The sequence below is a fragment of the Rhyacophila brunnea genome, unplaced genomic scaffold (assembly GCF_057557595.1).
Source record: "Rhyacophila brunnea isolate RB1 unplaced genomic scaffold, BYU_Rbru_1.0 scaffold_16, whole genome shotgun sequence".
NCBI classification, from domain to species: domain Eukaryota; kingdom Metazoa; phylum Arthropoda; class Insecta; order Trichoptera; family Rhyacophilidae; genus Rhyacophila; species Rhyacophila brunnea.
In genome coordinates, this window is record NW_028232816.1 from 10,365,237 (window position 1) to 10,393,066 (window position 27,830).

Consider the following 27,830-nt stretch of genomic DNA (forward strand, 5'->3'; position numbering starts at 1 on the left):
TCGAAAGCAAAATATTTATTTGTGTTAAAATAAAGGCATATAAGAAATTTTTCTGGCTCTAAAATAAGTTTGTATGAAACTTCATAAGGACTCTAGATAACTGACCTATAATCAAGAATACTTTGCATTAACGAGACGTAGAGTGTAGGTTCATTTGGATTTTTGAATTGTCCAGCTTATCGCATAAAAATCCTAAATGCTTACTTGCGTGTAGAGATGTAGAGGTGGTGTGTGAGTGAAAAGACAATGAAGAGTTAAAAATTATGCCAATATCGATATTTCATGTCCAATCCGATGGACACGATGGTTTTGCATCCAAGTTCTGTCAGCTTGTACTGATAGAATCTCCGATTTCCTTATGTGGAGAATTGCAGGATGTTGAGCACATTCTGTGGGAGTGTCACCATATATGTTGTTTGAAAAGGAACAGCTTCACAAGTCAGTCCGACCCTCAGTCGGACCGGTCGGTCATTGTGATTTGGGAAAATTACTAACTTTCAAAAATTTTACCGCGAGCGAGAAAGTTCTTTTCTCACTGTGTTTATACCGTTTTTATATCAGAATAGGAACCAAGCATACTATAGTGCGCGTCAACCAAGAAATTGGGAAGTAGCTTCTGGGATACACTCAGCACAACGAGGGCGTCTAACGTTTGCTACGTCATAATATACGCATGCATAACGGGTGTGGCGAAAACAAGTTATATAATTAAATTGTGCCATAGATAAAAATCTTCTAATATGACCGGTACCTTCACAATATTATGTCATAATTTATATGTATATATTGTGACACCATATTAACCTAGATTAAATTTTTAATTTGACTTACCTTACTTAATTGATTACCTATTAATTACCTTTTGAAATAACAACAGCTGATAAATATGGTATCTAAGTATTAGGTTATGAAATAAACATCTTCAGCGAACATTAGATAAACGTTGATTGTAGATAAATCAATCTGATTTATTTATTATTGTATTGTTGTCGAAATTCATTGATAAGAATTTTTAATTAAGAAAAATTGTGTGAAGATGAAAATAATTAATAATTATTAACTGCCTTATATAATATTTGTCTTGCATTATCTGTAACGCATGAGAAGAAAACATAGGCATGAAATTGTGTAAGAGAGCGAGACATGAAGAAGATGTATAAAGGTTCGCAGTGGCGCACCCAGGATTTAATATTGGGGGGGGGGCAAGGAGGAGAATGTAAATAAGTCTTCTTCACAGCCTAATTTCTCGTTTATCGGTCTTTTGTCTATTGCACTGTACCTACACCATGGTCCCCACATCCTAAAACGGGCCCTCAGGCTAGGATATTTGGTGGGCCCCCTACCTACCACTAAGATTAAAGGCAGTGTGAAACACTACATAAACGTTTTTCAAATTGTGTTTTAGTTCAAATTAAGGGTACTTATACTATATATATATATATATATATATCTAAAAAAACCTGACATTAGTGTTTCGAAATTTTTGTGTTAGAAATTAAAATCTAAGAAATTTTTCTAAAAAGGGTGCTGGAGAATTATTACAAATCATTTTTTATGCCGTGTTTTTATTTTTCTAAGCCCAAAGTTTATAGTGTATTGGCTTTCAATTTCAATATTTAAAAATCATTTTGATAATTTTCATTTTTGGGGGGTGCCAGGGCCCCCTGCCCCCCCCTGCCCCCCCCCCCTTCCCCCCCTGCCCCCCCCTGCCCCCCCCCCTTCCCCCCCTGCCCCACCCCTGCCCCCCCCCTGCCCCCCCCTGAGTGCGCCACTGAAGGTTCGAATACATTATCATCACGTTATGTGCTGTCACAGTAAGCTGCCGTTACGGAAAAATTGTATAACGTCGTTTTTCTTGGTATTTAAAATGTTATCAAACTGATGCTCCCATCCCAGAGCTTTACAGTTACAGGAGTTTCCAAACTTTATGTTACTAAACCTCCCTTTTAAAAAATCTAATCTTGGTGCCTCCCACCTCCCTTTATTCCATAAAATAATACAGACATATTTTTACGTCTACAAATACTAATACAAAAAATTGAAGAAAAAAAAAGCTTAATTAAGAAAATAAATAAGGTTTTACTTTATATTCATTTTTAAATTTATTTGTTTTTCATGCGATTGATGTGCTTATTTATTAGCACAAAGTGCTCTTTTTCTACTAAATGGGTAGTAATATGGGTAGGATACTACTATATCATTTTTTCATGAGATAGCTAGCGCACTTCTCAATAGTATAGAAGTGAGGTATGTATAATAAAATTAGTCTCCATATCTTCTTTGTTGGAAAGGTTTGCAAATAACCTAACTTTTGTAGGACTTCTTTTTTATGTAGTTTATAACTAGCGGCCGTTTTATGAACTATACACTTGTAAACTGCAAACCTGTTACATCTGTGTTAAACTTTTCGCGCCTCCCAGTTTGGAAATCACTGCCGTATCACGTTTTGAACCTTTAAGGGGGAGACGCATAGAAATTCATTATAATTCATTATCAAATTAATGCTTTAAACATATTTTAATCGATCGATACCTATCTAAATACAATGGGAAAAATAAAATATATTTTTTTATTTCAAAGAGAAAGCGACAAATAAGAAAAAACGGCTGAAAATAAGGGTTTTACTATTAGATACATTTATTGTTCCAAGTAATTTCTTGAAACAAAATTATCGATTTAATGTTGTTTAATAAGTTTTCTTGGAAGTAGTGTATCTATATTGTCAATGTAGTCATTATAGTTATAATGTTTTTTTTTTAATCTAAGAAACATCGATTTTTACGAAAAATAAAAATGTATTTTATTCGGTTATTTTGAATAATTGCAACAAACGAATACGACGATCTGTTAAAAAATATATTTTTTTAATTTTTAGATATAATTTATGTAATATTTTAATTGCGTTTTAATGAGGTTTTTGTTAAATAACATTTTTTAATTACTATGCACCAGGAAGTGGCGTCTCTAATGGCGAAAAGTGGCGATTATATTTTCAATAAGGTTTGAATTGGTGTGTTTTCTAACCGTAAACTTATTTTTATGAGCATCGGAAACACTCCCCTATGATGAATTCATTCCTGACGAATGGTGGTGTTGCCAAGTTTAGAAAAGTCCCTCAAACTACGATTTGAACAACGAAACGAAATGCTGTAATTATCGAGGAAAATTTTTTTGTTTAGTAAAAAAATACCCAAATATATAATAAAGTTACTGTATTGTACGTATTGTGAGGGAAATTCTAGTTTTCTAGCAAATTATTTCAAAAGAAAATCAAAACATTTGTCAGAGTTCCGGTGACTTCTACGTGCAAATTTTAAATGAGCCGGATCCGCTGGCGAGGGTGGGTTTTTTTTTTTCCTACCTTTTCTTCTAACTGAAACCTTGTGAGGTCTGAGAGGCAGACCTCGGTTTCCTGACTATTATTTCTAGGGTTGGGTCTTGTAAGTACATTAATGCCCTTTCCCGCATGTAATCTAGCTAAGTATTGAGCTGTTGAATTTACATTTACCTTCGCTTTTCAAACAAGTCTTTCGAGGGAAATAGTTAAGAAAAACCCTCTTCCGAATATTGTCCTTATGGGTCCAACAAACAAAAAGTTCATCCTTTAGCGGGATGTTCGGCTTGAGATTATGATCTTGTGTGGATCATTTTATAACATCAAAGATGTTCGCCCAGTCCCTAGGGGGTATACCCCGTTTTCTGTTTTCCACAAGTTTAGCACTCACCTGGGCTTTGAGCCTGAGTCTCATTCTGATGTACATTCTAAAGCTACCTAGTTTAACTCTTAGGGCTTGCAAACATTCTTTTACCTCTACCGCTAGACCCTGGAAGGGATCCGGCGGGGTCAGAGTACTGCCCGCCGCATCCGCTGTGGAAGAGGTACCTGTAATTGAGTGAGGAGGGGGTGGATCATCAGGATTTGGAGAGTCAGGGGGCATCATCTTATGACGGAGCCTAGCTTCCTTGCGCTTGTGCTTAAAATTTTGAATTTTGTTGGCAAATAGTGTAGGTTTCTTATGAGGCCCTTCTGTCAGTCTATTCAAGAAGGTCTCTCTGTATTTAGTTATGGTTTCGGCAATGTCGATTCCATCGTGTTTTGCATTGATGCGTTTGATGCTATGGTGAGGCTTGAGTTCGTAGACGATTCGAAGGCATCTGTTCTCTATTGTTTGCAGCATCTTTAAATTGGATTTGGTGATGTCAGTAGTCCAAATTGGGGATGCATACAGCACGGTTGGTTTAATAACCATGCTATATAGTGCCTTTTTGTTTTCTTCTGAGAGACAACTTCTACGGTTGAGATGGGTCTAAGAACCCCCATCGCCATAAAGGCTTTTCGCCTGGCTTCAAATAGGTGAGGTGTCCAGCTCAATCTATGGTGAAGGTATACCCCGAGGTATTTCACAGTGTTACTGAATGAACAGGGGATGTCACAAACAGTAATTTTTCCTTTAAAGGATTTTTGGCTCTGCGAGAAGAGAATCGTCTCCGTCTTCTCCGCGTTAACTTTAAGTCTCCAGCGACTGAAATAATCAGTTAAATGTCGAGTGCCCTTTTCTAAGTTCCTAATCGCCGTGTCAGTCTGGCGGCTGGTGGAAAGGATGGCTGTGTCATCTGCGTATAGCGCCAGTGTGCAGTTGGCGGGATTTGGCATATCACTTATGAAATGATTGAAGAGCCTAGGCCCCATCAAACTGCCCTGTGGTACCCCTGCATCGATAGTGCAGTGAGATAAATTCTCCCGTTTGACCACTGCAAAAAGCGCTCGACCGCTCAGGTAGTTCTGGATGATTTATGTGATGTACACGGGCATGTTCGTGGTAAAAAGTTTGTGGATTAGACCGTCATGCCAGACCGTATCAAATGCCTTTTCGAGGTCCAACAGAACCATACCAGTGGTCTTGCGCTGCTTCATATCGGCCATCACAATCCCGGTAATTCTGGAGAGTTGTAGGGTCGTTGATAGACCCTTCCTGAAACTATATTGGGTGTCCGGGAGGACTTGATTGTGGTATGCAAGAAAGCGTCGAAGGATCACTTTCTCGAAAAGTTTGCTTATGCCATCTAGTAGACTTATAGGTCTGTAGTTTACAGCCCGAGAGTGGTTTTTCTTAGGGTTTGCTATAGCAACAACGTGAGCCGTTTTCCAGGTCTTTAGAAAGTATCCGCGCAGCAGACATGCATTGAAGATCTTAGCAATATGTATCCGCGCCTTCTCGGGAAGTCGTTTCAACATGTAATTTGTGATATTGTCTCGTCCGGGTGCCTTTCTGGCGATCAAGGTATTGATAAATCTAGAGATCTCGCGCGGTTCAACAATTTTTACATCAACGGGATCGATGTCTTCTTTCGCAAATGCAAGAATTGAGTTGTTCACCAAGGCTTTAGTAGCTGAGTCGGTGTCGACTGGATTCTAGTATTATTGACGAACGCATCGGCAAGTGCGTCCGCTTTTTCGAGGTCTGAGTATACGAAATTTCTACTAGTCGCGTTCTGCCTGAGGGGCTTTATGACAGACGGGCCCGTTTTAATCGCCCTGGATAGTGCCCAGAGCGAGTTCCGCGGATCGTCTGTATAAATTCTGCAGTCCTTCAGTTTATTGTCCCAATGCTCGGCTTGTAGTTCTGATACTATCTTCTTGATTTTACCTTGCAAAGTATTGATCTCACGTTTGATGAAGTGATTTGTACGTCTAGCTTTATTCCAGTCCTTGCGTAGCTGGTTTCTAATATTGATGAGCTCTCTGGCCTCATCATTAAGATCCACCCTGATGGGATTTTTCTTGATTTTCGGAATATAGCGACGTCTCACTGTGAGAATAGTCTCAGTGAGTTCGACGGCCGCTGTCTCTATCTCTACCTCCGTTTGAAAGGTTCTCGAGGGGGGGGGGGTTTATACCCCTACGATATTTTATAGTGAAAAAATGCGCATGCGCCTTAGACTATAGATACATCTAGACGCCACCCGTTGCATTGCTAAATGAAGCCGCGTGCCTTGCGTTTGGTTTGTAAGCGAGCGAACGCATTCGTCTACAAATGTTCGAGACCATAGACCATTTCACTAGTGCTCACCCAAAGTGCTCGCACTAGACGCTCAGAATTAAAATATAATTTTCTATTTTTTTACGTTATATAGTATTTTTAAGCGGTCAAAATGCAACCATTAGATAAAGATATCCATAATTTACGAGTATGTTATTTTAAAGAAACACTAGGTCACTGATATTAAAATAATTAATAAAATACAAATAAATTATCACGAACATGTATCAACTTACTTATGAAACGTAATACCATCTTCTTGCTTATCAGTACGGCTACCACATTTTAGGACAACACACAGAACCATCTTTTCTACTTTTTTAACCAAAAATATTTACCACTGACTTTATGTTTAACACAAAAAATATCAATTTTATCAACATGGGCTCGCAAGTTATCGACGCTATGTGAATCGTTTCGCCCCGATTTGATGGCGATACTTTTGGAAACTGGCTTGTAGCTAGTAGACCTTTTATCTTACTCTGGCGCGTGTCGCAGAGATTGTAAGGGTGCCGAATACTTTTTCACTCGCACTCATGCATCGTTTTTGTTCAGGCCTTGGCATGCGCGGATTTTTCGGGCGACCATTTTTTTCATAGAATGTCTTTTGTTTTCGATTTTTCTCGGAGCGGCTGTCAAAATCGTTTTCCATTTTCAAATAACTACGTGGAGATTTCGATATCACATTTGCAACTCTTTGGTCGAGGAATAATATTATTTTTTTTAATTTAAAAACTTTCTTTAATGGTTTTCATATCCCAATATAATAATATTATAGATATTGCTCGTGAGTGCCAAGTGAAATTTAGATCACATCGACTGCATGGCTTTCAACCACAATACAATATAATCCAATAATATGTACTATCGCCAAATACATAGTTTGATCGTGGTTGCATTAAAATTGTATTATCTTGCCAAAGCTCTGTAAGCCAGATAAAAGAGTGTATTTTTGGCGTGTGACATGTAACACATAATTTATTTTTTCACACGAAAAAAAACGCACTCGATCGAATTAGAACCACCGATTGTTCGGTTATCAGCCGAACGCACTACCTTTACGCCACGGTATGGTACTTATGGTAATTTTACAAGATAATTAAGAGCTAGTCAAAGAATTTAGTTTATCACAAGTTTTGTTTTTGTTTTGTTACGCCAAAGAAGTATAACCTCTAACGCGCGTACATAAGTACACACACCGATTATTTTTTGTGTTTTTCCTAATAAAAATGATTATTTATCCAATATGGCGAAGGGTCGCATGTTACTTGGCTATCACAAAAGAGCATCGCGATCTGTGCTCAGTGACGTCCTGTGGGGTTAGGCAGAATGAGCGTCGCTTGGGGGCGGCAGTTACTCGAAAGGTGGCAAATTGAGGAGAATCATTAGGTATATATAGAAATAGGTAGGTACCACAGCTTAGCTGAAATTCAGCTCATTGGTTGAAAATAAAATGTATTAATTAACATAATAGGTTTAACAGGACGGTATTTTTTTGTCGGGGTCGTGATGTCTAGTTTACTCCCGTTGTCCTTGGATGACACGTCCTTGGTGAGCAGCAATGATACATGCAAGTTGTCAGGTGTAGTATTTTTAAATGTATCTGAATCCGTGGGCTCTCAATATTGTCTATTAAAGTAGAGATGGCATTTAAATTAGGTTTAGCCACAGAAAAGAAAATAAATAGAACTCTAATCTCCTATCCTGCAAACGGTTCAAAGTGAAGCAGGATTTTAGAAGTGTGAGTAAATGTGTGGACGCACAAAAATGACCTTCACAGCACGCACAGAGCCACATTATTGATGACTACTTTTCATTAGAAAGATTTAATACGAAACATATTTTAAATACTTACATATTACTAATATTAGTGTTTTAACGCGTTTTTTAAATTAACACACATACTTATTAATTTCACACACAATTAGTTAGGAATATACTTTCTAGAAATTGAAAAAAGGATATTAATTGGATTTTGTAGAAAGTATATTTATATGAAATGAATGAACATAAATAACAGATTGTACAGAATAATTGTAAAAAATATTAAATATAATTATAAAAATCCCATTCAACTTATACGCCACATAATATATAAGGTTAAGTAATAACAAGGTACAGCAATATTTACATACAACAGGTAATTCTAAATAGGTATAACATTAATCGCATTTATAATAATATATTAACAGAAAGTATACATTTTTGTCTTATACCTAACTTACTGTCATCCATCAAATACACATTTTATTAATGGTAAGGGTTGAAAAAATGTAGGGTGTTGTGACTCATGTAGGGTTTCCAATTATTATTAACCTGAGGAAAATTACTTACTCTCCGGTTAGCAGTTAGGTTAGGTTAGGTTGCTTATTTACAATATATTTGTATACAAACAAAATTATTTACGGGCAAGACAAGACGTGTACCAACCCAATTTAGGGGATTAAGCAAAAAACCCAATGCAGTTGTCGATACTCCACAGATTTGCCGTGGGATATCTGAGCCACGCATAATCCTTAAAGACCGCCGCGCTATTATTTATTCTATGGAATTTGACTAACACTATATCAACAACAATAAAAGTAAGCCATTTAAAGGGTAAGTAAGTAATAAAGTAATTTAGGCAGGCGATTTTATTACTTGAGCGTAAGACTGAGTTGTTGATTATTTGTTACGACGCGACGTTTATGAAAAAGCTTTCACACGCTATTTTCGCTGTTTGTCTCTTTAGTTGTTCATATACCTACTAATAATTTTACCCGGTTTTAGGTTAGTTTACATATCCGCGGTTACCCGGTTAGCAGGTTTCAGTGAAAACAGGGTTGAAAGCTCTAGATCTATTTACACGCTATTCATTTTTCGTATACAAATTCAATATGAAAAACGACGGTACGGACACAAATAAGAAAATATTATACACGATTTATTCAATCGAGATGGGTATCCAAAACAAGGTACCTATTTGGAATGATAAAAAGATCATGGCTATGTCAAATTGCCGATGGAGATTAGGTATGTCGACGTAGTTTTAAAATTTGGAATAATATAGCTAGCCATGTGTTTGTTTTTTTAAATTCATAATCGGCGGATCTCGTGGTGCAGTGCGTAAGGCACTGGCCTTCCATCCCTGATGATGAGTTCCAAGTCCAAGTCGTACGCCGTACTTGGTCCCGTGGAAATCTGTTATGCCAAAAGTCAATAGTATAATAACACTAATTATTCACAAAATATTTGAAATCGTTAAACTTTGTAATATGTAATTAGTGGGTTTATCTCTTCATTTTATGATTAAAATGAATATTGACAGTAAATAAATGCACATTTACCTATGTATATTGCATATGCAACTGTATAAATCATTATGATAAACGAAAACAGTTATAATTGATTATAATAAATATTATCTAATATTCCCTGTCTGAAATGCGGCCCTGTTATTAAAACAAAGCACACGTATTATGTGCATACAATGGTGTGCGTTCTACTTTCCAAATACAAGTAATATTGTTTGTGCGTACGTCAAATACCATGCGTAAAATAAATTTTAATGCTTGTTAAGATATTGACATATATATTCAAAATAAAAATAAAAATTTGCTTTCTTGTGAAATGTAGTTGCGCTATTTGTTTTATTTTTCATAATTGTATCGCTACTACAACCTTTTACTGAACATATTGCCATTTTCAATTTTAAATGAACATAAAACCGAGAGCACTGAGAGCAGTTGTCAGGCCGACGCACAAGTTTAGAGTGACGTTTTCTGAACACGCGGTTTAGGTTTACCTTACTCGAGATCGGTTGCTTGCGTAGCCTTACCGGTTGGGTATTTCAGTTCCCATTATTTCTGAGTTCCCTGGGTTTAGTGGTATATTTTGTTAGTAATGTATCCATACAACACCTTTCTCAGATATTGGAGTCATGAAAGGATGATAAAAAATACTGTAATTCTATAACAAAATGGTGCGGTATTCTGGCGCTGCCTAAGGGCGGCATTTTGTTTAGGGACGTCACTGGTTAAGGTAGGTACCTATTTATTAATTTCAGCGATTTTATATAATAATAACACTAACAACGATAATTTTGAAGTACCTACTTAAATAAAACAATAGGAAATAAAGAAAAAAAGTAAAACACCCGATCTGGTCAACACAAAAACCAATTTGTTGCATTTAGAAAATTTGCGATGCCATACTGTCAACGTGAAGATGTTTTTACTTAGATAATTAATAATTATCAGTTTTGTATTAGCTACCGCAATTTTTAATGTTGCTTATGTGTTCCTTTCTTTCATGGCCACTCTTGACTAGTCATATAAATTCGGTTGAAGCACACTTGAGTGCATGGCAACATGGCCGAATTACAAAAATTCGGGGATTAGATGGCTCTATGAAATCGAAACTTTTGATGAAATCCCCCTTAAATGAACATTTTCAGGTTAGAAAAATCTACCAAAATGGCCAAAACAACAATGAGGTCACGTCACACGTATCGCGCTACATCGCCAACCGCATGACGTTATGAACGTTTTTTATTATGTTCTGCATGCCTACACATTTTCGACTCACGTCAAAACGCGTGCTTTTTTTTCTCTATACTTAGATTTTTTTATTAAATTATTATCTATGTATGGTGTTTACGTCTATTATCTATGGTCTGCTGGTTGAATTCTGTTATCTACAGATGCATTATCGTACGTAATTTTAACGTATGTAGATGTAGAAACCGTTAAAATTAATCGAAATTTCCATAAATAATGAATAATAATTCAAAATAATACTGAATTATAGTTGGCACTTTCCATTATAGAATTTATAGAGATAGTGACCATTCAAAATATTCTGTGAAATGACGAAACCATATACTTACTAAATTAGTCACCGTGCCAGCATGTGACATGATCATAATGTAATCGCAGCTTTAAACATATGCGTTTATTTTAATCGGTTCGTGAAAGAAAACAAATTATACTCTCATGATAGTTTGGCAGATGCTTATAGTAGGGTGATACTGAGAAATTAGTGTGTTATCTAAGAGATTTAAGAGTAATTATAATAGGGATAGGGTGCTGTAACCTACTGTACCTACCTTAAGTAATATACACAATCAATAAAAAAATAAATCAGAAAAAACTATCAGCTAAGCGTCGCCGTATGACAAATGAACGAGTTCAGTGATGGCGTGCTCTACAAAGTCAGAAGACAGGCTGATGAAACATCTTCACAGAAAAATAATAAAGTTTAAAACACCGTAACAAAGATGTACCTATACGTATGAGAGAGAGACGGAGCAATTATTCAACTCAACTAAAGCTAGGAATGAAAATATCAACACCGGTTTTTCGGTATTACATATTGAATACTGGTATTCGTTAAAAACATATCAAGACAACAATTCTTTTATAGCACCCTAATTGTTTCCTCAGTGCCGTCATCTTTTATACACAAAATTAAATAAAACCATCGAGCAACCGAAATAGACATGGTTTTTTAGCTCTTCTTGCCAAAAAAACAAATATTCCATCCTAAACCAAAGTAGAGACTTTTTCTGCCCCAAAACGTTTGTCTTAGCTCGTATTCTTATTTTTCCGGTGGTTCTTTGTCCGGTACAAACCTTGCAATCGATTTTTAACTAACTTCACGACTAGCTAAACATTTAGAATATATCAGAACACGATGCCATGCATTTTTAATACTTTTAGCCATCTTCAAGTAGAATTGAATTCATTTTCACTTAATTCTGTTTTGTATGAAAAGTTATTTCGACACCATTATTGGTTGCTAGGGGTCTGGGGTCCTAGTAACTAAATTATTAATATATACGTGCGTTACTATGGAAATCAATATGACATGTCAAGTACAAATTTTTTTGATCGTTTAAGAGAGTCAAGTTAAGTTTATATGGTTCAACAAAAAATTTAAAAACGTTGTATATAAAAAGTTCTTTTTATCTTGTAATTATCTCAGGAATACAAACTGCCATTATATCTTGGTTTTATAGACTATGAAAAGGCGTTTGATTCCATCAAAAAATTCTCAATTATAGACGCCCTTAGCAACCAAGGAATTTCCAGACGCTACATAAACATATTGAACAGTATATACAGTGATGCCACAGCATGCGTGAAACTCCACAAACGGTCGTGTAAATTCCCCATTAACAAAGGTGTCCGGCAAGGTGATACCATTTCACCTAAACTATTCACCGCTACTCTTGAGGACTTATTTAGGAAACTTGATTGGGAGGAAAAAGGTGTTCCAATTAATGGAGAGCACCTCAGTCACCTGCGCTTTGCAGATGATATTGTTATACTCTCACAAGACCCGAAAGACCTCCAAGGCAGAATGCAAGAACTCGCGGATGTCAGTCAAACGGTCGGTCTAAAGATAAATGTCTCAAAGACAAAAGTAATGAGGAACTGTTTTTCGGACCCTGCGGTTATCTGTATTTCTGGAACCCAACTCGAGCAAGTCAGCAGCTACATCTATCTCGGACAGCAGGTGTCCATAGACGGAAGCATGCACGATGAAATTGCTCGAAGAACAAAGCTGGGATGGAGTGCTTTCGGACGTCTGAATAGTATCTTCAAGAGTGACCTACCATTATGTCTTAAGCGTAGGGTGTTCAACCAATGTGTGCTACCCGTGCTCACGTATGGCTGCGAGACGTGGACCCTCAACATGAGAGATGTCCAAAGGCTAAGAGTCACACAGCGAGGCATGGAGAGGTGCATGTTGGGCATCACGCGAAAGGACCGTAAGAGAAACGAATGGGTTAGAAAGCAGACAAGAGTACGCGATGTAATAGACGTTGCCAAACAGCTGAAATGGAGATGGGCGGGGCACATTGCTCGCCGAAAGGACGGCCGCTGGACAAATGCCGTCATCCAATGGTACCCAAGGGGTACGAAACGGCCACAGGGTCGCCCTAAAAGTCGCTGGATTGACGAACTGGTAAAGTTCGGCGGAAATACGTGGCAGCGAACGACACAGGACCGAGAGAGTTGGAGAAAGCTTGGGGAGGCCTTCATCCAGCAGTGGATTGACCCCGGCTGATGATGATTTCAGTTTTATGTGGCGATTCAGTTATTTGAGATATAGTATTTTTAATTTATCTGCTTTATTTAATTAAAAAAATACCGATATTTTAGATTATTAAAACCGGTATTTCGGTATCCCGGTTCTCTGAATACCGGTATTGCAATAAGTTTACCGAGTATATTTTACTTTATAATATTAGATAATAATTTAACTAAACGCATAATGCGCGTGTTGACAGATGACAATTTGACAAGACACCAGGTGTAATTAAATATGGCTTTATTCTCAATTATTTCGAACAACAATGTTTACAATAATAATAGATACCACTGGGTCTATTCTCTACACAAGGCGGCTGTTGGTGGCTATCGGCGGTTATCGACGGTAAATTATCATATTTATGTATTGGGTGGTTGATTTTTACAATAAGTTAACCGCCTGAACACTCTAAACTGTCAAAAAGTACTGTTTTAGCAGTACCTCTCTTGGCTGTGTTAACTTGTAGAGCGAGATAGACAGTTTTAACGGCTAAATTATTGTAACAATAATTATAATACCTCAATTCATAAATATGATAAGCTACAGTCGATAGCCGCCTTGTGTATAGAAAAGACCCACACAGGTATTAATATATTTTATGTTTATTTCATCATAAAATGTTGACCCCTAGATCGAGAAAAGATATGGCACCATAATGATATATTCACAATGTCCTACAAAGTCAAAAGATTGTGATGATAATCGACATTTTTTATACGGCCATTACGGCATACGGCGACATTTTACTCGCCCCCTGAACAGGTTCAACTATTATTGTTTTATCTCGATCAATAAAATATGATATGAATTTTCTTTTGTCAAATTGTATAACATTATCATTATATTTAACTGATTATAAAATGTAATTAAAAATTATTTCTAGATAAAGACCTACCTAAGCAGTGTTGCCAACCTGTCGTTGACAAAAACATGCCAGACACGGGTACGAAAACAAGCTATTTGGCAGCAAAAATGCTAGATTTAATGAAAATAAAGTTTCAATACCTTTTTTTGTCTATAAAAGGCCTAAAAATACATAAAAAAAGTGTAAAAATTAAAAAAAAAAATGGTATATGGGTAAAAATCACACCACATTTTCCTAGAAACTCATTCCAAAATTGTTAAACCATAATTAAATTAATCTAACAACCTAGATAAGACTTAATCATTAGGTAATACCAGAGAGTGGAATCCCCGATAATCGTCATTCCGATGACACATGCCTAAGCATATATTAAATACTATACGTCTGATACAATTATATCACTATAACGCCACGAATGCTCCTATTGTTTCAATATGTTGTTTTATTTCTCGAGTACCGACCAACCTTCATTAAATATCTAAATAAATAAACAAAATATCTAGCTTATTTTTAGCACGTTTAAAGCTGTTGAAGGCAACAAAAAAACGCTAATAAAAACGCCATAAGCTAGATGCATTTTTGCAAGCTAAAAATGCTAGATCTGGCAAGATGTTGGCAATGCTGTATCTAAGTACAGTTGTTGTGGGTAGGTACATTATTTGCAAGTGCTTTATCATTTAAAACAGTAAAATAATCAATGGATGCCATTTGAGTTTTCTCCAGCACTCTATTAAGGTGTGTAATAAATTCATCAATCAATAATTGGCTGTACAAGTATATTAGTAAATATTAGGTATATTAGTCGTACATACCGGGAAATATTTAAATTGTATTTAAGCAGAACATGTTAATATCGTAATATACCTACGTAATATTCGCTAACTGAAAGCAACAGTGATATAAAGTGAAAAAAGTCGGTTGTGAGCTAAGTATGCCAATCGATTGCTGAAAGCTATACCTACCTACATAATGGTTCTCTGATTTTTTTTTAAAATTGTAATACCCCACAAATAACACTGTTGCATTTATGAAATTTTCCGGTAACTTCCAAACAACAGTGGGGTAACTGCTACTAAAAATAATGTTATACATTTTTTTTCCTATTATTATCTATTATAAAACGTAGAAAAAACAAAATAAACGTACTTATAGTTAACTAATTCATTTGTATGACACAAATATTAAAGTTCAATTACCTCGAAACTAGTATTTTTGACTTTTGCCAATGTTGCTTTCAGGTAGCGAATTGTATTCAAAAGTGGGTCATATGATTTCTTTTAAATATTGTCAAAAATTGAGACAAAACATAATTGAATAATTATTCTGTAAAAGTGATTTAAGAAAATACTGAAAGATCTAAAGGGGTGTCGATCGTATGCCGTGTTGGGTTGGGTATTCAATGAAACTATTTGTTCCACACTTTGCATTTCTTAGCATTTGCATGTTTTATCATCAGAGATCATCCATTCCACCGCATTGTTTCACGTATGGCTTACTATGGGTTCTAGTATATAAATAAGGCTTTCCATGTTATGACTCTCTGCTGGCCTTACTGATTCTTGATGATCGGCCGATTTTGAGAAAAATTGTCAAAGGTACAGTTGTTGTCATCAAGTTTCTCCTGGATGTTAGTCATCTTTTGTACAATTGGTACCCATTCATGGAGTGTCGCGGATCAGTCTCTTGGACAATCTATTTAATACAGGTTGCAGATTGGCATCGGATAAAGGGATAGGCAATTCAATTGTTATAATTCCTTAAAATTTCGACGACAAGGCTTATTTTCGAGTGCTGTACCTTTTCATTATTTGTTTGGATAGTTTTTATTTGAATATCACATATTGTTATCACTGTTATGTTCAGGTATAGGTAGTCACTTTTATTGCAGCACTCATAGTGCAATGCGTAACGCACTGGCTTGTTATCCAGTGACTCCAAACTCGATTCCCGGTGAGGTGACAATATACGTATTATGTGATTTTCTCAAAGCCTGAGTGTTCCTATGATTATCTAATTCCTACTTTATTACTGGTTATAGTGTTAAAAAGAAAAATATTCAGACTTTTACGATAGTAGTCACCTATCGTTCCTTTATTCGAGAGGTACGTGTCCGGAAATGTGTCCGTATGCAGTTCGCCGAATCACACTTCAGCGTGAAATGTTGTATCGGAAATATATGTTCGTATATTAAATAAAGAGTGTCCAACCTCTTTCGGTCTTATAGTACTGAGATAAAATTCATGTCTGAACAAAACATGGTTCTTGTCGGTCTACATGAAGCCAGCGGCAAATTTTGAAAATACCCGATATACGGGATTATTTGTTAGGTTAGGTTAGGGTTTCATTCTTGAATTCATGAATTTTGTCAAAATTGGCTATGAAAATTGAATTAATGTTCATATTGAATGTGCTAAAATTGGAGACCGTATTTAATACGTCATACGTCCTCTTTTTTCGATAGAAAGCTCACGGTGAACTGTGCTACCGTGAAATTTTCACGTATCTACAATTTACAATATGTCAGCATACATACGCCAACGGGTCGGGTCTTCTGTGCATCACTATGAGTGGGATCCTAGTTTAGCTCATAATTTCTCCGTGTGCCTTTCAAAATTTACCTTTTTTAATCTTTCACACGTGACCATATCTTCAATTTTGCCGATTTATCAGATACGTTCATATCTCATATAACCCATGACAGTTTTGATTGAGATACGTCTGAGTGTCTTCATTTTGCAATTTCTATTATATTTGTAAACATTCATTAATGTAATATTTTATTATTTTAGTAGTGCTCACACCAAAATGAAGTCCTTCACAGCCGTATTAGCGTTTCTTTTGGTGAACGCTGCCAGCGGATTGGATAATGGGGTGGCATTGACTCCGCCAATGGGTTGGCTCACATGGGAACGTTATCGGTGCGTCATTGACTGCGACGCACGTCCAGACGAATGTATAAGGTTGGCTATATTTAAAATAATACTCCTTTAATAATTGACTATTGTGCATATTTTATGATAAAATATTTTATTTTAGTGAGAAATTAATCATGGAAACGGCCGACTTGATGGTTTCCGAAGAATATTTGGCAGCCGGCTACGAGTATGTTGGCATTGACGACTGCTGGCTTGAGATGGAACGAGATGCCGATGGAAAATTGGTTCCTGACAGGAAGAGATTCCCGAGGGGTATGAAGTTCATCGGAGATTACGTGAGTATTATTGGATAATCAAGACTGAATACGTGTATTAATTAAGGCGCTAAGTACCAAAACCATAAAAACTGACATTTTTATAGTGCCTCAAGCTAGTTTAAGTGCCTCAAGCAAGTCAAAAAAATACAGCAAACTAATTAAACCTGTCGACGTTGTAAGTCCGTTGGCGTGTTTTATTTATAATGGTGTAATTAGCACTGCAGTGGTCAACGGCATTCAATATAAAATAGCTGACAATGGTGTGTTGACACTTGCGAGTTCTTAATACCTAAAATTATAGAAGCTGCCGTGATTGCTTCACACTGTAAAACTACATTTTTCAAAAGGTCTGCTTCATGAAATTTTACTGCAATGACTCGGTATTTTGTAACTACAGGCAATACTACTTTTTGGTACTTAGAGCCTTATTTAATACACGTATTCATTAGTGTTTTATTTCCACGATTGATTATTGATATTGTTTTGAATATGGTTTGATCTTTCGCAGATTCACAATAAAGGCTTGAAATTCGGAATATATGAAGATTTTGGAACTAAAACTTGCGAGGGTTATCCAGGGATCTTGGGACATTTAGAGACAGACGCTAAAACATTTGCTGAATGGGGTGCAGATTATGTAAAAATCGACGGGTGCAATGTTGAACTTGAAGAAATGGATACGGGTATATTTTTTTTTAAAATACATTTTGGTACCTAAATCAAAATCACAAAGATTTTGTGAAGAGACAAATCAGCGGTTATACTACGTTTTTTTTTAAAATTTAAAAACTATAAACACTTCCGGTTTACTATTTATTCAGAGTGCACAGAGAATATTTCAAACGATACACGAGTACAACAGATTAACAAGATGACTCGCTCAACCAAATAACAAGATGAACTTTCCAAAAGTTTAGTTCAGTTCAGGTAGGTATCAAATTTGACAACTAGAAACCACACTTATCACTAGAAACGAATCGCGATTGTGTATTTGCTTAGATCAAAATAGAGGACTTGTATGATCAAAACGGTCAGAGCTAATCAGACTAAACTGACTGGCTGTAATACTGTGAAAGATAAAAATTACGGAGTAATCGAAAACCTAATCCGTCTACATAGAGCTTGCGGCGATCAGTCAATGGGCAGCGCCATCTATGGGTCTCTTTTCAAAATCACGCAGCTACACCGTAAAATACTGTATCAGCAGGGTTCGGAAATAGTCAAATAGTTTGATTAAATGGGTCAATTTGGTGACATCATGTTGATGGTTGGATAACTGGACGACTGTCACCTTGGCGCCGAAAAAGATTATAGAAAAGCATGATGAAATACACGTACGTTATGGCTCGATGTATATTGCTAGTTTATAGAAATTTTGGCGCAATATTAGTGGAAGATTCTAATGCGAAAGCGCGTCATTAAAATGAATGTAAAAACTAAATAAAATAAAATTATTATGCAATTTGAGAATAATTATTGCATTGTACACATAAGTAAGTAGTCATGTTGGCTAGTCTCTGTTTCAAATCACACTGTAAAAGGATTTATTCACGCATTTCATTCATCTTTGCCGGCGTTCAGTTGGCATTTGTCCAGTTGTTTTGTTGCTTTAGACGCGTTAGCATATAACAGATTTTTGTGATCTACAGGTTATCCCGAATTTGGAATGCACATTAATAAAACTGGAAGACCAATGCTATATTCATGCAGCTGGCCGGTTTACCAAGAACTCGCAGGAATGGATGTAAAAATACTATTTATTGAATAGAGCATTAAAAATGATATTGTTTCAGTCGAGTTATATTATTATATATATATTTATTATATTATAACTAAAAATCCTCGTTACGTTAGCCAGTGGCGAAGGAATGAGGTGTGCTGTTAAGATCCGCCCTACATAGTGCACACTAAACTTTGTCAGTCATATGTATTTGTTTTCATTGAAATAAGACTACAATTTACAGATGGTGTTGGTTAGTTTTTAAAATTCAATTAAACCCTACGAAACCAAGCCATAATAGATAAAAATACTCGTCTATCTATAAAATATCTAAAATTATGAAATTAAATCATACATAACATTGAGTATTTTATTTTATAGATAGAATAATATTTTTATCTATTATAGTTTGGTTTAGGCAGGGTTTAATTGATTTTTAAAAACTAACCAATACCATCTGTCAATAATAATTGTAGTCTTATTTCAATAAAAACAAATGCTCATGACTAACAAAGCTTAATGTGCACTATTTATGGCGGATCTTAACAGTCTACCTCCACCCTTCGCTACTGCGACATGCTGCTAGAATTTGTTTAGCCTTGTTACCCACCGTATAGTTTAGTTTATAAGAAGGCGTTCCCTCTCCTGGCTGGGATCCACACTCCATTGATCGTACAGGTACGTGACGCATCCACGATGCTCATCAGAGGTGTAGAGTTGGACGTCGATGAGTTTCACCTGGGGCCGTCTCCTGGATTGGACGGCGAAAAGCTTGATATGAAGAAGTAGATCATGTGTCTTATGACACCGTGGTGGGTCATACGGAACACTCCGGCAAGGGCAGACACCAATGTATCTTTTCCCTAATGTTATATGGTGGAGGTAACCGTACTGATTCCTAAAGTTTGATTTGATATAAATAAAAAATATTTCAAGTTACTTATACTTTTAAAATAAAAAATACCATAAAATAGTAATATGTAATAATAAGATGGAATCCTTAAAAAAATTCATATTTTATAATGTTTTTTTTTTTTAATTGTATGTTTATCTTTGGCTTTAATACAACATATTTATCTTGAGAATATTATGTATTAATTCAACCACTTTAAAAAGTAAATCACAAAACAATGTCTCAAGTTTTCTCTGGTGGGCCGAGTATTCACCTTAACCACAATAATTATACTTGAGTTATTTTTAATTAATTGTCTATGTTAGGTTGACTTCGACTCTATCATCAAACATTGTAATATGTGGAGGAATTTCCTTGACATTCAAGACTCATGGGCGAGTGTCACTACAATATTGAAATACTTTGGAGACAAATCTAAAATCTTGGCAACGTACGCTGGCCCTGGACACTGGAACGACCCTGATATGGTAAGCATGATCATTTTCTTGATTCATTATGCGAATAAACCTATATTAACAAATCGATTGTGTTGGTCGAGACACATGAAAAAACGCATAGTTCAATATTTGTAATATATAATATCAATCATAAATGACTCAACACAAACTACAAACCCATTAAAATAATAATATTAAACAATATCTTTTCCTATTTGACACTCGCCTATTTGAACTTTTCTGAAGATTTTACTACCTGAAGAGTTTCTTTCTGCTGCTTAATGTACTCGTATTAGTAAAATTCTGTTATATAATGTTGAATCGAACAAGTAATTCCGATTTTATCAACATATCCTCAAAATTCCTTGGACTGACCGTGTGACAAATGTTGAAGTTCTCAATCGAATGGGGAAGGACCGAGAAGTTCTGCGTAGTATCAAAACCAGGAAACTGCAGTACCTCGGCCACATTATGAGAGGACAAAATTACAGCATTCCCCAACTTGTCATTCAAGGAAAGATCAATGGTAAGCGTAGCAGAAGACGGCGTTGGACCTCCGTGATTGGTATGAGTGCAGCTCCACTGAACTGTTCCGAGTAGCAGACGACAAATCTAAGATCGCCTTGATGGTGGCTGACCTTCGCTAGGGGATGGCACAATAAGACGAAGATCAACTCAATAGAGAATCTGTTTCTTGAATCTGACTATTTTAAATTCATTTGAGAAAATACCCGTTTGGTATAGCAATTGGAGGTTGACATGCTTAAAATAAATGAAATTAGTGTGTAAATTAGTGCATGCATCCATCGCGTTGATTTGTTTTTACCTAAGCGTCTTTTTTGTGTTTGTTGAATAATCGTCAATGTCCCGCACGGACAATCTATTTTACAATGTTTTTCTTAGCTCGTATTCTTATTTTTCCGGTGGTTCTTTGTACGGTACAAATCTTGCAATCGATTTTTAACTAACTCCCCGACTAGCTAGACATTTGAAACTTTTGGAATACATCAGAACACGATGCCAATGCATTTTTTAATACTTTTAGCCATCTTTAAGTAGAATTGAATTATTTTTCAGTTAATTCTGTTTTGTATGAAAAGTTATTTCGACACCATTATTGGTTGCTAGGGGTCTGGGGTCCTAGCAACTAAATTATTAATATATACGTGCGTTACTATAGAAATCAATATGACATGTCAAAATGACATTTCAGTATTATTTCTATCAAGTATAAATTTTTGTTGATCGTTTAAGCCAGCCAAGTCAAGTTTATATGATTCAACAGAAAATTTAAAAACGTTGTACGAGTATTTATAAAAAGTTATTTTTATCTTGTAATTATTTGTTTATAAAAATGGGACGTCTCGAAAAAAACGGGACCTCTAGCGACGCCGGTCTGGATCCAGAACATGGATAATAATACTCCTTTCTCGTAAAATATCTGCCAAGAAATTAAAACTTCGGAAGGTGGCTAATATACATGTGGGGTTGAACAGTATTTTTTTCAAATGATATCAAAATTGTTTTAGCTCATTATCGGAAACTTTGGCTTGAGTTATGATCAAAGCAAAGTCCAGATGGCAGTGTGGGCAATATTGGCAGCACCCCTATTGATGTCCAACGATTTGGCAAACATTCGTCCACAGTTTAAAGAGATTCTCCTGAATAAAGCTGTCATTGCTGTCAATCAAGATCCTCTAGGACGAGCTGGTATTAAATTTCTTGAGGCAAGTAATTTTTATCAAATCTATATTAATATCGCATATTAGTTTATTTACATAGATATATTTCTAAAAAAATATTAAGGCTATACCTCAGTTGAGGTACGGTCTAAAAAGATCGTGGCGAATGACGCATGTCAAACGAAATATAATTTGTCATATAAATCCAACATGTGTCCATTTAATGTTCTGTTTATTGTTCTATCAATAACCACACTAATATATTCATTGGCATGTTTTCTTTTTAAAGTAAATGGGTAACGTTTTTAGTTATCTTTACACGATTTAAGAATTAATACGCCCGTCGCCATCACGAAACAAATTGACGTGTTTCCAGCTCGACGTTCTCTCTCCGAGTGGCAGCGAGTCTAAAATTTCGTCGAACCTATAGATGAAAATTATCTGCCGTTTCACTGATGTATCACCTTAATCAAAAAATCGGCAAGATTAACACATTTGAAAATAATTCTAAAGATACTCATTATAACTAACTAGGATATAGATACAAATACTCATTATAGGCTAACCTCACCAAACCTAACCTAACTTAACCCTAACCTAACCTAAACTAACCCCAACTAACAAATAATCCAGTATATCGGGTATTTTCAAAATGTGTTTTCCGCTGTATTCCTGATAACCGAACAGTACCATATAAACTGCCAATCTTTGCAGTATTGACTTGTGTGTCCATTGTTTATTCTTCCTAAGTGCATAAACTAACCTGCCATTGGCAATGTCAATTGGGATGGCAATAACTGTGTTAAATGAAATCGCTTCAGGTATTGATATATTTCACTTACGTCAATGAGTTTAGGTGAACGTTGTTTTTCTAATAGATACACTTTTTTACTGTATTTTATTTTTTACAAAACCCCCTTTTTTACAAAACATTTTTGAGATTTAAAAAATTATGCGTATTTTTTAAATTAATCGTGTGCAATAATAGCAACACTCTTATACCAGATCTGATGTGGACCATAATGACAATCCTCTTCGGGTGTCACTATCTGTGCGTCAAAGTCGAAACGAATCTCAAGATATACGAAATTCCTGATAATAAATGTGTTTCGGGCCCCACATAAGAGTTTAAAGGGCCGCGGTTGAGTATCGCTGCTTTAAACTATAGCATGTGAAGTCGGATATAGCCACGAATAGAATCAATACAGCCTAAAGTGAAGTAGTCTTAAATATTTCTTCTGACCCCTTTACACCATAGCTAATGAGACAGTAGCGAAGGGTGGAGGTAGGCTGTTAAGATCAGCCATAAATAGTGCACTTTAAACTTTGTTAGTCATACGTATTTGTTTTTATTAAACCGATACTGCAATTTACAGATGGTGTTGGTTAGTTTTTAAAAATCAATTAAGCCCTGCCTAAACAAAACCATAATAGGTGTGGTGTACTTTGGGTGATACGACAAAATTGTGGACACTTTTTCGTTCATACTTATTTGTTTTCGTTGGATTAAGAATACATATTACACGTATTGTAGGTTCATTTTTTTTAATTCATTAAGCCCTGCCTAAGCCAAACTAGAATAGATAAAAATATTATTATATCTATAAAATATTCAAAATTATGTATGATTTAATTGGGTAATTTAAGATATTTAACTATTATCTACTATGGCTTGATTTTCGTAGGGTTTAATAATTGAATTTTAAAAACCAACCAACACCATCTGTAAATTGTAGTCTTATTTCAATGAAAAAAATACGTAGTTATGACTGACAAAGTTTAGTGTGCATTATTTATGGCGGATCTTAACAGCCTACCTCCACCATTCACCAGTGGCTGATGTATACCTTCAACTAGATCAAAGCATCATAAATCTCATCCACCCTTCTCTGCTAAATCACGTCCTGTGGGACTGTCCACTTATGGGCCCCGAACGAGCGGATTTGTTTGCCCGGGTCCGACCCCATTCGGGTCCAATAGGACACGCGGACATGGTGGCAACCGAGGCGGCCTTTACTAAATTCGCCAGAGCGTACGGGGAGCGACTCTCCCCTTGCTCTCTTCTTCCTTGCTCTCGACTCCCCTTGCGACTCTTCAAATTAAAGTCACTCTGGTAGTTGCCATATAAATTAACATTATGCATTCGCACTTCGGTGCAAGGTTGCATCACCAGTCCCGTGCGGCTCTGCTCGGGACAAAATGAGGGCTTAAATTATTTGATCTGGCATACGTAAGGGTTATGTTAGGCGGCCGTGTATGACGTGGCTGCATATACATAATGGGTGCGGGGGTGGGAGTTTTACACACCATTTATAAATCGAATTAGTCGTTAAAGCGTGCTCTTGTCGCAAGAATATTAATATATGAACCCGGCCAGTAGCGATTTGTTGACTATCAAATTTATTATTTATTTTCATAATAGTCGTCATGGCAACATGAAGGCAAAATCAACGGCCGCGGTCCTTCATTAATGTATTTGTTAATTCTCAGAAATCTAATGTGGAAGTATGGAGGAGGGAAGTTATGCCAATCGTCAATGGAAGCGCTTCTCTGGCATTTGCGTTTGTCAACTATAATACAGTTGGCCTTCCCTGGATTGTACGTTTCACTTACCAAGAGCTCGAGCTGTCTCAATTTCATGACTACACTGTTACTGTAAGTATTAAAAGTCTTGTCAATAATTCTTCTCGTTATAGACACCCAGAAACACATTAAGTTGTGATTATATTATGCTGCACGTCGCGTACTATCACATGACGTCACAGTAAGCTACCGCTACGGGAAGAAGTCAATGGAGAACTATTTGAAATATTTTACAGAAGTGTTCTTTGAAACATCCTATTTAAGTTATTTATTATTTATATAGCCACATGTGTGGATCATTATTTACATCAATAGTCTTAAAATAATAATCAATACACATAATAAATAATTGAAGTAGGCGGTTTCAAAGAACTCCCTTCTGAAATATTTCAAAAAGTTAGAATAGTTCTGCATTCAGCTGACGATTAGTGTGTAATGTCATTTTACTTGGGGTTTAAAACGTTACATGGCCAATGCTCCCATCCCGTAGCACATTTTGAACCTTTAAACGAACATTGTCACTTGTCAGCAAAATCGGCCGAAATCACCAGAACAAAAATGAGGTCACCTTACGTTGTACTGCACTGCATCGTCACCTGCACGACTCAATGCACGTTTTTTTATCATTTTATATATGCCTACTAGAGGTGAGTTGGAAATACTGTCACCAGTTTGTGTACTCAAGTTTCGGATGAAACTACCCATACTCAGTATGTGTGGCCCAATAAACTTATTCCAAAAAACTTGTGATGATATCATCGCGAGTCGCTGGCTAGTTGATAAACTTTCAATACTATTGATATTAAATGCGCGCAAGCGAGGTAGCACTTAAATACAATTATATTTTAATTTATTAGTCTATGCGTGCAAATGACATCATCTTATGTATGAATAAATAGGTCATAAATTTGATGTAGCAACATATTATTCCCTTGAAAATGTGGTGAGGTGACTGAGGTGACGCAGTTTACAATAAAAAAATCATTGTTATTCATTTTTGTTAACAAGAATATTGTAACCTAACAGATAAATAACTCATAAAATTAAAATGTGTTTAAAATTTTATAATTAATGGGACTTTTCGACAAGCGGAGCTCAGCGTATTTTTAGCGATTCTATTGAAGCCAATACACAGTCTGAGTTCCCTGAGCCGATACGTATTTTAAATAGTAATATGGAGTTGGTTTTAGTTTCAGTTGAGTACGAAACTTTTGTCGCATACGCACGCCAAAAGCTCTATATAGTATTCCAAATACTAGTAAGTATTTTGGAACAAGTTTCTATACTATATTATATAGTATTTTTTTATACTGGTAGTAAGCATAGACCAGTCGATCGACCAGTTTTCCCATCTCTAATGCCTACACATTTTCGAAACATGTGAAAATCACGTGTTTTTCGTGTAATTCAGACATTTTTGCTTTTTTGCATTTTTTTCGTTAAGTTTTGGAATATGAAATAATTGTAATCGAATTTAATATCATCATTACAGGACCTATTCACATCGGAAGTATTCGATTTGAAAGCTGACGAAAACAAAGCTGGATCATTCAATATGCATATCAATCCTACTGGTAAGAATTAATAGAATTATATTTTTCTAAAGATGACAATTTGTGGTAAAAATGAAACTACGCCTCGTGCGAAAGAGATAACTTATATTAATGCAATGCTCCCTCTCTTTCTGTCTTGACTCGAATGTTGTAAATGTTCAGTTTTAGTTTATAAAACTATAACACGTAAACTCTAGAAACTAGTAAACTCTAAAAATCTAGTGATTCTCAAACTTTTTTGATTGGCGGAACCCTTGAGCCATTTGGGAAATCTTTGGGAAACCCTATCTGGTGCATGTTGAGGTCTATTTACAAAATAAAAAATAAGTAGGTAGTGAATAATTTAGGAAATGTGCTGTCTCTAAACACACTCAATATAGGTACCTCCTGTCCCTAACTATGTTTAGTGTCAAATTTTATTATTTTAAGCATGTACGTGCAGAGAAAATATTAAAAAAATAATAATTAGATTAAAAAAATCTTTCGTTATATACTTGCAATCTTTTCTCAAAGGTTGTGTTAATTACCGTCCCCATAGCAACGAATGAATTGTTTGCTTATATTTGTTATATAAAAAAGACGTCACGTCAAACATTTTACTCCGATCGCTAACAATAAAAAATGTTTCATATTGTAGGTATCTTTTTTCTGAAGCTTTTACAAAATCTCGCAGAGCCCTTGGCATATCTCACGGAATCCTAGCTGTGAATTAATGATATATATATAATGGATTATCTTTGTAGATTATCACCATTTACTGAAGCTGAATGACTACTGGATAATATGGACTTCCTCATATTATTATGTTTTCCTATTCAAATACTCTACTTATAGACTCAGTATCTTCTAGCTAGGATGATACTATGGCTGTAGCTTTAATGAGTGACACATTTTAATATATTGTATGTCTTTTTATAAAAACAAAGCAATATAGCGATAATAATCGTCAGTATTTCCTCAATAATAAGTAGATCAATAAGGTCTGTTATGATTTGTTAATTGAGACAATATCTCTTGCAATAATATATTATGTACTGCATTTGTATATATTGGAAGTGCAATGCATGAATCCTCACTCACTCATCGAGTCCGGCACGAGTCCTTTACTCGACATAGTTAACGATCACTCCACTCGAATCAAGTCTTTCAATAGATTAATATAATCAATATCTTGATCACACCAGTACATCTGTATCCGCGACTATAATCTCACGCTGTTATCTTTATTAAAGTATTATTGTATCGATCAATAAACTCTCTTCTCGAAGGCTACATGCTACTAGTTCCGACTACCAGCATTATGATCTCCACTCTCCTCCAAACATCCAAGCAACCACGACGTTATCTTCTCCACATAATCTAACGCCAAAGTGGTGACTCCGACATTTATTGCATTCACATGTCAGATGCTTGGCTTTAACCATTGTTTTTTCTTGTGTTCATTCGACGATATTTCCCGTTTACAATTTCATGTCTTTTTGGTTTGGTTTTTGGCTATAATTTTCTCACGAATACTGAACAATGATAATGCTAGCAAATAATATTGTTTGAATACTTTAAACGCCACTGATGAATATCATTGGACTATTGATATTTATGAATTTAATTGTATTATTTAGCATCATTAACATAATATTCTAAATTTACAGGTGTCAAGATGTACAAATTCCAAATGTCATCAACGCAGAATACAAAAATGAAGAAGAATCATCCTCCAATTCTTCACAGACTTCACGCAAATGGCTTATAATCTCATTATTTTATAA

General features: G+C 35.7%; 1 protein-coding gene across 1 annotated transcript; it reads left to right on the top strand.

The window, feature by feature from the left end:
• The first annotated feature begins 16,788 nt into the window (after positions 1–16,788).
• LOC147074340 (alpha-N-acetylgalactosaminidase-like) lies at positions 16,789–27,814 on the top strand. Its single transcript, XM_085943955.1, has 9 exons — positions 16,789–16,943; positions 17,020–17,194; positions 17,685–17,859; positions 18,826–18,920; positions 20,115–20,276; positions 21,776–21,973; positions 24,419–24,583; positions 26,004–26,085; positions 27,714–27,814. The coding sequence occupies exons 1-9, from the start codon at positions 16,789–16,791 to the stop codon at positions 27,812–27,814; spliced, it is 1,308 nt and encodes a 435-aa protein (XP_085800081.1).
• The last annotated feature ends 16 nt before the right edge of the window (positions 27,815–27,830 follow it).